This window comes from Suricata suricatta, chromosome 2 (assembly GCF_006229205.1).
Source record: "Suricata suricatta isolate VVHF042 chromosome 2, meerkat_22Aug2017_6uvM2_HiC, whole genome shotgun sequence".
Taxonomy (NCBI): Eukaryota; Metazoa; Chordata; class Mammalia; order Carnivora; family Herpestidae; genus Suricata; species Suricata suricatta.
Window position 1 is genome coordinate 160,738,012 of NC_043701.1, and position 14,391 is coordinate 160,752,402.

The 14,391-nt window shown below is 51.7% G+C and overlaps 1 protein-coding gene across 2 annotated transcripts in view; it reads left to right on the top strand.

Moving 5' to 3' along the window:
- SUFU (SUFU negative regulator of hedgehog signaling) overlaps positions 1–14,391 on the top strand; it is a 113,685-nt gene that overhangs the window by 74,489 nt on the left and 24,805 nt on the right. Inside the window, exons 4-8 of one of the 2 annotated variants that reach the window (XM_029932475.1) lie at positions 2,094–2,236; positions 3,197–3,282; positions 3,553–3,625; positions 7,132–7,288; positions 9,174–9,285. In XM_029932475.1, the coding sequence (XP_029788335.1) occupies positions 2,094–2,236; positions 3,197–3,282; positions 3,553–3,625; positions 7,132–7,288; positions 9,174–9,285 (571 nt within the window). The remainder of the gene's footprint in view (positions 1–2,093; positions 2,237–3,196; positions 3,283–3,552; positions 3,626–7,131; positions 7,289–9,173; positions 9,286–14,391) is intronic. The other variant, XM_029932476.1, reaches the window with a different exon arrangement.

Consider the following 14,391-nt stretch of genomic DNA (forward strand, 5'->3'; position numbering starts at 1 on the left):
TATTGCTTTGTTTCTCACTTGTAGATCATGCAAGCCGCTTATAGACACAGTTTCTGTAAAAAGAGAAGGAATCTGGGAAGAGCAGGCCCAACAGGAATTGGGAGCACTGAGGGTTTCTAGTTGACTCTGCTTGGAGATGTACCTTCTCTCTCTTTATCACCCCGTGTTCCCTAGATGAAGTAGTCTTTCTTCACTCTCCTGAGTGAATGCTTTTGAGGTTAGGACCAAAAAACTGAGCCTCTCTCTTAGGTGGAAAAAGTAGTTGTGTAACCACACCTGACGCAGCAAAGGGTTAGTATTCAGACCGAGACAAGTGAGAGCAGAAGCTCTCTCAGATTTCCGTGGCCAGTGAGTGTGTGTTTTCATGTTCTGCCTTGCGTTAAATATTGATAAAAAGTGAAGATTCCCGGCTGTTAAGATTCCCAGGTCAGGGGCGCCTGGGTGGCTTAGTCGGTTGAGCGTCCGACTTTGGCTCAGGTCATGATCTCATGGTTCGTGGGTTCAAGCCCTGCATCAGACTCTGTGCTGACAGGCGCCTGTCTTTAGATTATGTGTCTTCCTCTTTCTCTGACCCTCCCCTGCTCATGCTGTCTCTCTCTCTCTCACAAAAATAAATAAAACATACAAAAAATTTAAAAAAGATTCCCAGGTCATACGTGATAGACCACAATGAACTACCATGTAACCATTTTAAAAATGAGGTAGCAGGCACCTGGGTGGCTCACTCATTAAGCATCTGACTTCAGCTTAGGTAGGTCATGTCTTATAGTTCATGAGCTTGAGCCCCACATCAGGCAAGCTTGAGCCCCATTTTGGGTGAACACAAGCGCTGCTTCAGGTAAAAACGAGCCCTTCTTCGGGTGAGCCCCACTTCTCTCTCTCTCCTGCCCTTCCTGGGATTGTCTGTCTCTGCCCCTCACTCACTTGCTCTCTTTCTCTCTCTCTCAAAAAAGAAAAAAAAGAATGGGGTAGCTTTTGGGGTACCTGGGTGGCTCAGTTGGCTAAGCATCCAACTCTTGATTTCAGTACAGGTCATGATCTCACAGTTCATGGGATCAAGCCCTGAGTCAGGCCCCATGCTGATGGTGCAGAGCCTGTTTGGGACTCTCTCTCTCTCTCTCTCTCTCTCTCCTCTCAAAATGAATAAACTTAAAACATATTTTAAGAATGAGGTACCTTTTTATGTGCTAATGTGAAATGATTCCCCAAGATATGTCATTAAGCAAAACATGCAAAACAGTGCGCTGCCATTTGTATTACAAAAGTAAATAAACGAATAAAGTAAAAGGTGCAGGGACCTGTAGATGCACACAGGCTGGTAAATGCAGGGCGCCTTTGGAAGGAGACCCAACATAGGAGTCAGGGAGCAGGGCGACTTCATGCCGCATGGGCGTTTTCGTCCCTGTGGTTCTGGAGCCCTAAACGTTTTGTTGAAGCGATGAGCCTGTGTGAAGTGCAGTGGTGAGGCTGCGAGCTGGCCATGCTTGCACGCTGTGTCTGTGTTTTCATGGAAACGCCCGCCCCTCCAGACTACATCTGTTGAGGTGTGTGTGAGGCCCAGTTGAGACCTCCATGTACTTGAAGCCTCCAGTGTTCCTCAGAAATCCCTCTATCTGTCTACCTGTGGGAAGCCAGTGACCAGTTTCCAAGGCCCTCCACAGTTGTTGGTTCTTTTTACACTTTCAGCAGCACAGTAAAGGATTGGAACCAGGGGTGTGTTTTTCCAAGGTGAAGTGCTTTCACCACCCTCCAACCTCCCTGAGGATTTCTGGCCAGGTGGCCCCACACTAAAGCACTTTATTCTTTCTTGGCAGACCTGCTCATGGCTCCCTCCCACCCCAAATAAGTTTCTGGATGTGCCAGGCCAAGTGAGCATCCGCACTAGCAGCCTGTTCTATTCTAGCGAAGGCTGGCACAACTGGCAGGCAGGAACCCGTTTGGTTCTGGGGAAATACCCACAGGCTTTTCTCCCATATGAGCGAATGCTTCCGCAGGAAGCCTGGGCAGCTCCCAAGCCTGGGCTTCAAGATACCAGGGCTCCCGGCCTACCTGTGAGGCCTCCAGCACTGAGGGCCGCCGTGTCTCTCCCACAGAGAACACCTTCTGCAGTGGGGACCACGTGTCTTGGCACAGCCCTTTGGATAACAGTGAGTCACGAATTCAGCACATGCTGCTGACAGAAGACCCCCAGCTGCAGCCCGTGCAGACACCCTTCGGGATCGTGACATTTCTCCAGGTGGGGCGCGGGTCAGACGTGGGCTCAAGCCTTCCCTGCGGGAGAAGTCCTAGTAGGACAGAAGGGTGTGGGTAGGGGGAGTGCAGGGAACAGGAGAGTTCCTTCAGTCTTCTTGCATTTTCTGTCGGCCCTCTGATGGTTCGTCAGGTAGAGTCGGACGGGCTGATTTAGCCTGCTGAGATGGGAGAAGGGGGAAAGGTAAGGGGCCATGGGGGGTGAGGGGAGGTGGCTGGAGAATGGCTGTCGTTGAGCAGCTAACAGGGCGGGCATTTGGTGAGCTAGTACAGACCCAGACAGCCGTAGGCACAGGACCTCCTAGCGGGAGGGCAGCTTGGGGCTGGCCTTGCCCTCCCCGAAGGGGTGTGCATCCACCCCAACTACACCTGGGCTTGCTTGTGGTCATGGTGGGGTCTGAGTGAAGGTTCACTTGTTTTCTTTGAGGTTTACGTACAGGCCCAGCCCCTGATGAGGAAGGAGGCTTTTCTGCAAAGTGCTGGGGCCCTTTGGTTGTCATTCTGAGCTTGAAGGGTCTCAGAGTCTCCTCTGATCACATTCCCTGTGATCCTAGCCCAGGCAGGAACATCTGCCTGGACACCCCCTGCTTCCAGAGACATGGGCTGAGCACCCAGACTGATTTTGCCTCTGTAGTCTAGGGCTAGACTTTGTGTCCCCCACACCGATGTCTGGCCCATTATAGCAGGACAGGGGTCAGCCTTACTGCCCTGTCTGTGGACTCTTCCACCTCCTAGGCAGGCAGCTATTCCCTCCTAGCCAGGAGACTGTCCCATTTTGGAGAGACTGGCCCCTAACCCCAGATCTTGCCTGTGCCACCCCCCCCAACTTGAGTTGACCCTAAAAGATCCTAGGTGGTTGTTCTCCTGGGAGTGGGGTGGGAGGAATGGCCATTAACACGCAGAATGGCCATTAACACGCAATGGCATCTTGTCCCTGGGGTCTCAGATTGTTGGCGTCTGCACTGAGGAGCTCCATGCAGCCCAGCAGTGGAACGGGCAGGGCATCTTGGAGCTGCTGCGGACGGTGCCAGTGTGAGTATTACCCCCACCCCCCTGTGAAGTGGGGGCCTGGCTCCTGGGCCTGGGGGGTGGGGGTTCCTCCTTAACTCCATATGTGGGCTTCCCCTTATGTTGCTTTTCAGGCACTGGTTTTTCACGCCCGGGATTCCTGCTGACTCACTCGCTGACCTCTAACTGCTCCCCTGTGTTCTGGGCCTAGGGCAGCAAACAGGGCAGTCTGAATCCCCAGACTGTCAGCCCCAGACCCGCAGTTACCATCCTGTCCCCTTTCCTTGTCCACAGCGCTGGCGGCCCCTGGCTGATAACTGACATGCGGAGGGGAGAGACCATATTTGAGATCGATCCACACCTGCAAGTATGTCTTGAGTGAGGAAAACCTTTCTAGCACACTATGCCTAGGCCTCTTCCAAATAACACTGGCTTTCATGCTGGGAAAACAGAGGAACTTTATTTGTGAATGAATAGAAATATGTCATGATTGTGAATTCTGCACAACACACAGGGAGCTGAGATTTCAAGCCAGGAGAGCTTGCCTCTGACACGTGTCTTTTTGCATTTAAAAAGGATGAAAAAGAGCACCTAGGTGCTCGTTTGAGTGTCCAACCTTTGATTTCACCGTAGGTCAATGATCCCAGAGTTGTGGGATCAAACCCTGAGTTGGGCTCCATGCTGAGTAGGGAGCTGGTTAAAGATTCTCTTCCTTTCTTTCCTTCTGCCCCTCTCTCCCCAATCTCTTTCTCTAACATAAAAAAATTTTTTTAAGATAAAAAAAGGTTGAATTTTATTGTATGTAAATCATACATCAGTAAACCTGACATTAAAAAAAAAAAGATCAGTAGCAACTACAGAAAATCAATATTGCTTGCCCAGTATTCTTTCTGTCTTAAAAGAATATAGACTTTCCTTCAGGGAGCCACTCCCCACCCCCACCCTGCCAGACCCTATAACCGACAGGGCAGGTGACATGGCCCAGCCACAGTGGGAATTCTGATGCGTGTAATAATCGCATCCCCCCTTTTAGAAATATCTTCCCCTTGGGAAGTCAGACTCCAAGGTCCTCCCCAGGGGAGGCTGACATTCTTTGATGTATAAAGGAAGTCTGCACACATGCAAGCCTGCAGTTGCCCACTCACTGTGGCCCAGCTGTGCAGTGACATCTTTAGTTTCTTAAAAGAAACACTCTTTGCATGCAAATTAATTTTGAAAACCACGTAGAGTGTAACTTCCTTCCTAATGGGCTGCTCATGCAAAAGGACAGCACACAACTAGGAATGTCCCTGGCTTGTATTCGCTTCCTTCTGCTTCCCCCCACCAATTGCAGGTCATTGCCATCTTTGAACCTTTTATGTCTCTATAAAAATCTGGTAGGCCATGTGCAGGCACTAGGAGCTCCATGTCCTTCAGGAGGAACCAGAGGTGGCAGGGGAGGGGTAGCCGGCAGACATACAGCCAGCAGTCCCTGTGGGTTCTTTACTGTAGACCCGTGAGTCCTTGGGCAGAAGCCCTCCTCATTCACAGATGATGCTCCTCTATTTTCCTAGTGCCTTTAACACTGAGGTTTTCAAATTGTTGGAAGGATCCTCTTTTATTGCTCCTTTATACTTGGTTTCCCTGTAGCTTCTGCTTCTGCAAAAACCAGGAACCGTGAAGGTTTGTTTCCCTGTGTCATTGTTCTGCAGCCACACTGGGATCCAGCATGGGGCACTGTTTAGCCCCTGTCATAAGCGCCAAGTACTAAGAAAGAGCTTGGTCCTTTGAACTAGCAGGGTAAGCAGCCCGTCCTTCTCTGCATGCCAAGAACAGTTCTCCATCGTAGTCTTAGGGCCCTGCTGAGACCAGCCAACAGGACCTGGAAAAGCAAGCGGAAGGTGTTGGGGGGCTGGCTCAGTTGGTGGAGCACACAACTCTTGATCTCAGGGTCATAAGTTCAGGCCTCACATTGGGTGTAGCGTTTACTTAAAAATAAAAAATTGGGGCACCTGGGTGGCTCAGTCAGTTAAGCATCTGACTTTAGCTCAGGTCAGGATCTTGCGGTTCGTGGGTTCGAGCCCCGCGTCGGGCTCTGTGCTGACAGCTAGCTCAGAGCCTGGAGCCGGCTTCAGATTCTGTGTCTCCCTCTCTCTCTGACCCTCCCCTGCTCAAGCTCGCTCTCTCTCAAAAATAAATAAAACATTAAAAAAATTTTTTTAATAAAAAAAATAAATAATAAAAAAAAGGAGACCATAGTGAGAAAGTCCAGCCTTTCTTCCTGGTTGCCCTGTGCACCAAGTGGAAAACCTTCTGTACTCGTTTGTAGCTGTCTGGGGCCTGCGCACGGCAGTTCAGTTTAGAGCCGGCTTCTTTTCCTTTGCTCCAGGCTCTGCTACCAGCCAGCTGTGTGCCTAGAGACTTCCTTTCTCTGGTCCTAATTCTTCCTTTTTTACTTATAAAGTAAGTGGGCTGAGCTAGTTGACTCAAAAGACCTCCTCCTCTTTGCTTAAGGGAGGGGCCTCAGGGCAGCCAACGGAAAGGGAGAAGCTCGGACTCTACCCTGAGCAAAGCAGGGCCCACACGTTCGTTCCCACGTGGAGCATGGAGCTGCTCGTGTCATCGGCCTCTCCCTGTCTCTGCTCAGAGTCCCCAGCTTCGGGGCGCCTGGCTGGCTCCGTCAGGAGAACAGGCGTCTCTTGATTTCAGAGTTTTAAGTTCAAGCCCCATATTGGGTGTTAGTGATTCTTTAAAAATAAAATCTTAAAAAAAAAAAAAGATTCCCACGCTTTGCCTAGGCTGATGTAGCGCTGGAAAGGAGGAAAGATGACTTTCGGAAAGGAGGCATCAGCGCAGGGCTGTCTGCTGACTGGTCTCAAGAAATAAGGACCTTTCCTTGTGTTTCCACACATAGGCTCCCTGGCAGAGCAGCAGGCGGTGTGGGGCCTGTGGAGCCATGGGGAGAGGGTCAGGCAGACGGGGGTGCAGACTCTTAATTGAGGTGCTTTCACTTAGGAGCTTTATTTGGCCCACATGGCTGTTTATAAGCAATGTTGCTAGAGCCTTCCAGATGACCTTTAATCCAATGCCCAGCATCACACAACTATGCTTTACCAGCAATCCCAGGGATGTTTGGGTACAACTTTTCCTTGAGGCTATGTGGAGAATGTTTGGACTCTGCAGTGCCAAGCCCTGCACAAAGGAAGGACCTCTGGTGGGGTCTGTAATTGGTCACTGCCCTCCAGGCCCCCATTTCAGTCTGAGACACAGAAAAGAAACTCCATTCAGAATCCTTTGCCAAGCAAGTTAGTGATGCAGCTAGGGGCAGTCCTGCCCTTCTCTCTCTGGTGGCGCTTCTGTGGGTGACCACACCCTCTGCTGTTAGAAAAGGAAACTGCAGGTGTGAGGTCGAAGTTGGGCCGAGTCCTGGCCTCTCCCGCCTGTGGCAGGCTTCTGCCCTGTCCTCTGGAGCAGTAACTAGGGGTCTTTCCTGGCTGACCAGGGAGGAGAGGAAGGACTGTGCCCTTCCTCAGGGAAATGGTTCCTGGCTCTGCTGCATCAGCTTGACGGGCTGGCATGAGGTGGGCAGAGTTAGGGCTCCGAAGCAGGTGTGCAGGTCAGTTTACTGGAAGGTTGAGATAGATGAGAAGGTTAGCTTCCCTTGGGATTTTCATGCTTCCTGCCTTCCTCTGATCCCTGGTTCCCCTGGAGGAGTCCATTGGCTGGCAGAGACCATCACGTTAGTAACCTGGGCAGAACAAGATCAGAGATCCTGCTCTTCCAGCACCAGTCCTGTGCTCAGCACCTACAAGAATCAGTAAATACCAGAAAGGTGGTGGTGACCCTGGGCCACCGGTTCGCTGAAGGAACTCTGGCTCTTTGGTTCTTTCCAAGCAGGAGAGAGTTGACAAAGGCATCGAGACGGATGGGTCCAACCTGAGTGGCGTCAGTGCCAAGTGTGCCTGGGATGACCTGAGCCGGCCCCCTGAGGACGACGAGGACAGCCGGAGCATCTGTATCGGCACGCAGCCACGGCGGCTCTCCGGCAAAGGTAGCTGCTACCATCCAACCGTCCCCTACCCCTTGCCCCAGGCCCAGTTCTCAGGCTCTCTAGGACCAGTCTCTGATGACAGCAGCCCATTCAAGAGTTCCTTTCCTGGCAGGATCTAAACAGCAAGTGAAGTCTCCCAAAGGGTGGCATGAGAGCGCTTTATTGGGCCATTTCTCCTGTGTTTCCTGTGTGTATTTCAGATGCACCATGAGCAGTGACCATTGTGCTTTAGATTTGCCCCTAGCAATCTGAGGTCATGGAGGTGAGTGGAAGCCACAGAACAGTTACAGGAAAAGGCCGTAGTCCACCCAAGTGCAAAAGCACAAGCATTGGCCACCCACAGAATTGACACAGGGCCCAGCTCTGGCCTGAAAGCCATGCCAGCCCCAAGAATCACTCTGGCCTCGAGCCCTCCCAGGCCTTGGATGAGAGAGGCCAGCCCACTAACTCCCTTGTCTCACTCTCCTGCAGATACAGCGTCAGGGGCTGCGTGCTGGGCACCCTGTCCCCACTGCCTTCTGAGCAGGGCCTTGGGGAAGGAGGATGTGACTGTCCTGTTAGAAGCTCACCAAGGTGGTCTTGGCTGTAGCAACAGCTGTATTTCTTAGCAGAGGGCATCCCTACTGAACTGCAAAAGGAAAACAGGCATTTACATATTCGTGTGTTCACAGCTTTTTCTACTTTCTTTCTCTAATTCCTCCACCTTTTCTTATTGTTTGAAGAATAAGATACCCACCGTCCTGAATAAAATACCTACACATGTGATTGCACTTACGAATGCACTTTTCTTTCCATAAAGGACAGACTTAAACCCCTGGTGCAAATACCTGACCCATCTTGCCTTCCTGCTTGTTCTGATGGTGTGCTAAACCCATGGGAAGTTCCGAGAGAGTAAACAGTTATTCAAATCATTCAGTTGCTTTTGATGAAAGAGGTAGTATAAGGAGGGATGCATAGTCTCATCCAAAACTTCAACCATGATTGGCTAATTTTTAAAAATTATAAAAGCAGTCCACACCACTGTAACAAGTCAGATTGTTAGGAAAGTTAGTTATTGCCTCTGTAGTCCCCTCTAAGCCCATCCTTGAAGCATCCAGTATTAATTTGCTTTTTTGGATGTGTTTGCAGTTTGTGGAGGTAAATCTCAGACCAAAATCTCTGTAGGGGACCAGAATAGTGAGTTTCATCCCAAAGATCAGCACAGCACATTGCAAAGAAGTAGTCCCACCAAGAGAGTCTTCTCTCACTCCATTGCCCTTGGCAGACCCATGGAGAGGCAGGGTTCCTGGGGCCAAGGTAGGGAAAGGACTTCAGTCCCAGTGACCTAGCCCAAGGAGACGGGTGGCGGGGCCAGATACCACATGACCAACTGGAACTCAGAAACTATATTATTTATTTACTATATGTAAATATAAATACTATATACATATATATGTAATGTGTATAATATACATAATATCATATGTCATTCATGGCAAGGCACTTGCAGCCCTTAGTGGCATCCATTACAGTGGGCAGTATCCCTGGGTGGTGTTGGGCAGTGGCAAAGACCTTGTTCGCCACTGTCTAGAGCCATGTTAAGGATAAACCTAGGGCTTATGGCCCAGCAAGGGAAAGGACAGTGAAGAGCCCTGCCTTCTGAAGTCCAGAGGCCACCCCGTTGTCTTCTACAAGATGGCACTCTTCAGACCGGAAGTTTCTTGAGAGCATGGTGCCTCATCTGCCCTGTGTGCTCACACTGCTGTCACTCAGCTCTCAAGCCTGATGTCTTGGGTGGGCTCATGGCCTTCACAGAGCCTTTCCCCAGCACATCTGCAGAGCCAGGTTCCAAGTGGGATGTTAGGATCCCAAAGGGCCACCATGCAACTTAGTGGTGTTGTTGCAGACACGGAGCAGATCCGAGAGACCCTGAGGAGAGGACTTGAGATCAACAGCAAACCTGTCCTTCCACCAATCAACCCTCAGCGGCAGAACGGCTTCACCCACGACCGAGCTCCGTAAGTTCCTTGCCCGCAGAGGGGGCTAGTACAGCTTCCTGAAAGCAGCATTCCAGGGCTGGTACGAGTGGGGATGGGGGGCAGTTTAGTCCTAAAGGGTCTGTCCCTGGGTCTTGCATGAGAGAGAACAATGCCCATAGCCCTTGTTGGATGGGCCCAGGGTCTCTGGGGCACACAGATCTGTGGGTCATAAAAGGGCCTCAGAAGGGACCCAGCGGACCAGGAATATAAACATCAGTAAATATTTACATGGGCTGTGTGAGCAGACAGGAGGCCAAGTTGGGGCAAAATCCCAGCCTTGTGGGAGCCCATTGTGCTGAGCACGACTCCCCTCCTTATCTCGGCCTCGGCCAGAGTTGCCCTTCCTTCCTTCCTGGAGCCTGGTCTCCGGCTGATAGCTGCAGCCCCTGGGGCCTCCCTGTCTGGCCAGCCCCATAGTGGATGCCTGCTGCTGAGGCCCTTTTTCCTGCCTCCCTTCCATGGGGCCCAGGGAAGGGACAGGAAGTCCTTTGCAGACCTCTGCTGCCTGTCTTGGGGTCCCTATAGCCCTTGGGAGAGACTGTGGCCACCCCCACAGGTCAGGTCTTCTTCCTGCTGACCTCTCGTCCTCTGATAGGGGATAAATGGTAGGCAGGGCTGGAACTGAGCACCCACTTCTGCCCTTTGAATCGGGAAGCTGTAGGGAATGGCTGCTGGCAGGGGCTGCCTGGGAGCTGGCAGCCCAGAGCAGAAACCTTGCCTGCCAGGGAGGAAGTTGCTGCGCCCCAGGCTGAAAGGGAAGCACAGCACTCTGCAAGACCAGGGCAATCTATCCTTCTTCTGAGAAGTCTTTATTACCTGCTTTCTGTGTGGCAAGCTCAGGGCCCAGGGAGCCATCTAAGATATAGGCTCTTCCTTTGGGGGTGCATGGACTGAAGCTGATGTGAGTCTGGCTGCAGATGCACTTTGTTAGAAATAGCTACCTCTTTGCATTCTAGCTCCCGCTGCTCATCCATGATCCCCAGAAGTGTTAGTGATCTACTAGTCTACAGAAAAGACAAGTCAGCATGATCTGGAACAGTTAGGGAGGGCTTCTTGGGAGGAGGAAGAACATGAGACAGACGCTGAAGGTGCCCTAGAATTTTCAGGCAGGAGAAGGAGCTTACACGGGGTGGAACAGGGGAGGCCTGGCTGGTTAGCGTCAAGCTTCAACCTGGGAGCAGACTGTGGAGGAGGGAGGGTTACTCCGGCTGCCCAAGAGGGCTCACCTGGTGAATCTGCCGACCAGAAACCAGGCGAGTTGAACTTTTTGGCAAGAGCCTGGAGAAGGCTCTACTGCCACCTCCGAGCAGCTTTCAACTCCAGCCAGTGGGTTTCTCCGGCCATCTGCCTTGAAGTAGCTGGTGTGAGGCACCATGATTGTCCCCTGGCAGCAGCAGATGGCCAGGCTGAGGCATGGGGCATCTGGAAGCTCTCCACCTAGGAGTCTGGACCCTGTCCCAGGGCCATGCTCCTTCCCATGCCCTGAGCTTGGCTTCTCCTTCTAGGCCCCGTTGGCACTGGCGGGGAGACCGGAAGGTACTTGAAGGCTTAAAGGCTCAAGCATATTGTCTATAACTTGTAGACTGTCTCAGTTCAGATGGCCCCATCAGCTCTGGAAGATCCAGGTTTTTCGGAAGCAGGGCAGGGGCTCCTGTAGAGACACACCCCACTTACCCCTCTTATATATGTAGAACAGGTTTGAGATTTCACAGCCTGTCCCGGGCATACGTTCGGCTGCTGCACTTCCAGATGTTGCAGGGACCCAAGGCTCAGGGTTCCTGGATGCGTCCATACAGCCCGACTGGGCAGAGGGACAGTGGATCTGGTCCAAGGGCTAACTGCAGATGGGTGGAAAAAGATCAGAGGTGCTGGCCCTCTGGGGTCATCCCCCTTCCCTACAGCTCAGGTGCCCAGTCAGGTCTCCAAAGTGCTGGAATCTGCAGCCTGGATGGAACCAGAATGTCTCCTCTTCTGAGGCTTTTGGTGCTAGTTATCGATTTGTTAGCAATTGGTTGAAAAATGGTTCCTCCTGCTTTGCCAGGAACCTTTTCCAACACACCCCGCAAGTGTCTTGAGGCTCTAGCTTGCTGTTATCTCACGATCGATGATGATGGACTCAGTTTAGATCAGCAAGCACGATTGTAATATCTATGCTGCCCACTCTGGGACCTGACCCCGTTTCAGATAAACCACATGGACCTGACTGAGAAACCAGCCCAAAATGTGCTGGCACTAGCGTTTGCTCCTCTCCCTGTGGGGGAACAAGCAGCGTGGGCCTTATTGTGTGTGCATGTCTGATTTTCCTGTAGTCAGGCTTTCTAGGCGGGGGCATGCTGGTTCCACACGGGTCTGGGTATGGTCTGAGAAGGCTGTGGTTCAGAAGAGCCGATGGAGCGTGGGCATTAGCAGCTGACCTCTGGCCTGCTTGAGGGGGGTCAAGCACTTGCTCTTTTCACACCCCAAAAGCAGCTAACACTTCCATAGTGACTACTGTGTGCCAAGTCATGTTCCAAGTGCTTTATGCCACATGAGCTTAAATCATTCTCAGAGTCACTCTGTGAAGTAGATCATTTTATTATCCCCCTTTTATAGATGAAGGAACTGAGGTACAGAGAGGCTATCCCAGGTCAGAAAAGGGTGGAGCTTAGGGCAGTCTTCCCTATGTGTGACCTTCCTTACCCCTTACCCCAGGGACCGCATGAAGGACACACAAGGCTGAGGTACTAGTGACCGTCTTGACCAAGGACAAGACTAAGCCTTATGGTAGAAGCTTACTATGCGTATTTAACTCTAGGGGGGACACGTGGTCAGCTTCGGTGCTTCTAAATCCCAGAGATAACGAGCTGTAGCATATTTGGCTTCTTTATACCAGAATTACTTTTTGACACAAAGCCTAGTTTTCTTTATGTTCAGAAACAAAACTAACCCTATCTCTGTTCCCTCTACTACCTCAGGGCTAGGGGATTTCTTTTTTTTTTCTTTTTTGAGACCTTACTTCCTGCTTCCCAGAAAGACCGGCCCCTCTGGGTAACCTGCCCCTCTCCCACTTGCGCTTGCCAGCCCTCCTCCCATTGCCTTCCTGGAAGGAGAGTCCCTGGCCCCTTTTGGGGCTTCTTTCAGGGTTTCACAACCCTTGCATTCCAGCCGTGAAATTTGTGTCTGGCTTTTCCCAAGATGATCAGTTGAGAAAAGCCTCCTTCGGCTTGCTGGCGCCTCCCTTCCCACTGCCTGCCCGGGTGAATTTGGGAAGCATGGCAGGCGACTCCCTTCTGCCACTGAGGAGAGTCTGGCTTCGGGACTGTGCCTGCCGGAGCGGGGAAAGAGGCCCCGGGCCTCTTCTCTGTCTAGGTTGCCTGGACTGTTCTACGGAATTTGGACTTTGCTCCCCAGCCTCTACGCAGGGACTCCAAGGATGTGTGTGGTCAGGTGCACTGGGTGGGGAGCTTCGCATTTTATTCAACTTCTTCTCTGATGCTGGGAACTTGCAGCAGTGTTCCAGGACCTCCTCCTCCCTCTGCCAGGGCCTCACTGGCTGAGGTTGGAGGACCTTCACGAAGCTCTGTGGGTCGCGTACCCTCCCACAGAGGGGTAGGGCTCGTGCGCGTGCGGGCGCATGCGTGTGTGTGTGTGTGTGTGTGTGTGTGTGTGTGTGTGTACGTATGTGCTGGCAGGGGAGGGTTCCTGACTCTGAGAAAACCACTGTGTAGTTGAGGCACCTTTAAAAAGCAAAGTAACCATCATTTCTAAGCCAAGTTTCTCAGTCTTCTGGGATCTTGCCAGCAGCTTTTAAGGCTTTTTTTTTTTCCATTTTTGCTTTTTTGCCTTAATTCCTGAAGAATTAAGGTTTTTTAGCATGAATTCTCTGGTTGACAGTCTCTGCTGCACAACCCCCCTAACCCACACACATGTGTGCACATCGATTTCTCCCCACTTTTCTGAGTGTCTCTGCCCCCATCTGTTTGCCTTTTGGATGGAGTGACTTTGCTGCCTCTGTTCCCATCTTGAATAGCTTATAACCTGGCCCGGGAGTTATCCTTTAGAGAACTTTGTGTTTTGTTTTGCTCATCCTTTGAGGTCCATGATGATTAATTAGAAGAAGAAAATACCTAGTTTGCATCCAGTAAATTGGGTGAAGGGAGGTGAGTGTCGGTCCGGGAAAACAGCTGGGGCATTGGCGCTCACGGCTCACGTGCAGGGCAGCCATGGGTGCCCCTGCTCAAAGGCTCCGTCACATCAGTGCAGCGGCCAGCCCTGAGCCCGAGTCTGTCACGTTGGCTTCCCTCACCACTCCCACGCGGGGGAAGTATGGTTGTTTTCACTGGAGAGAAACCCCAGAAAGAAATAGCCCTGCTCACAGGGCCCCAGCCAGACTCCGCAGGGCTGATGGGAGGAGGGGCCCAGGCCTTTGTGATCCATGCGCGTTGTGCTAAGTGCCTGCCTTTGTGTGCCTTCCTAAGGGGACTGAACAAGAGGCCCCACAGCAAATCCAGCCCAGGCAGATTGTTTGAACTCCTTGCTCTGCTCTACCACCCCAGAGACATGGAGCCGTGGCCGCTGTTTACACCGTAGCCTCAGAGTTCATGGCCAGCGTGTTGAATCCTCAGTCTACACTTGCATCCCCCTTCTTCAAGTTGCACAATCAGGAATATTTTTATCACCCATCTTTGATCCTCTGTGTCACCCAACACTTCAGCAGTGAGTCACTTCTCCAGGGAAGGGAAAAGGAAGGCTCGAAGGTGAGAGCTGGAGAAAGGAAATGACTCAGTGTCTCGGAAAACAGCCAGGCGTTCTGGTGAGGGTGGGCTTGCTCAAGAACGCAGGCATCCTCATCTCCCACTCAAGTCAGGGGGCCGGGCAAGGGGGTCAGGGGTCCCTGGTGCCCGGAGGAGTTAATGGTTGATTAAGGAATCCCCTAATTATCATGCCAGTTTAGCTCACTCTCTCTTCTTTAGCCACACCCTGCCCCACTCTTCCATCATCACAGCCTGTCCTTGGGGTGTTCACCATGAAAATACTGTTCTTTATCGTTTAGCTGTCGGTGTTTACCAGCTGGTACACCCTTGTGCTTAGTAATAACTATGGAGG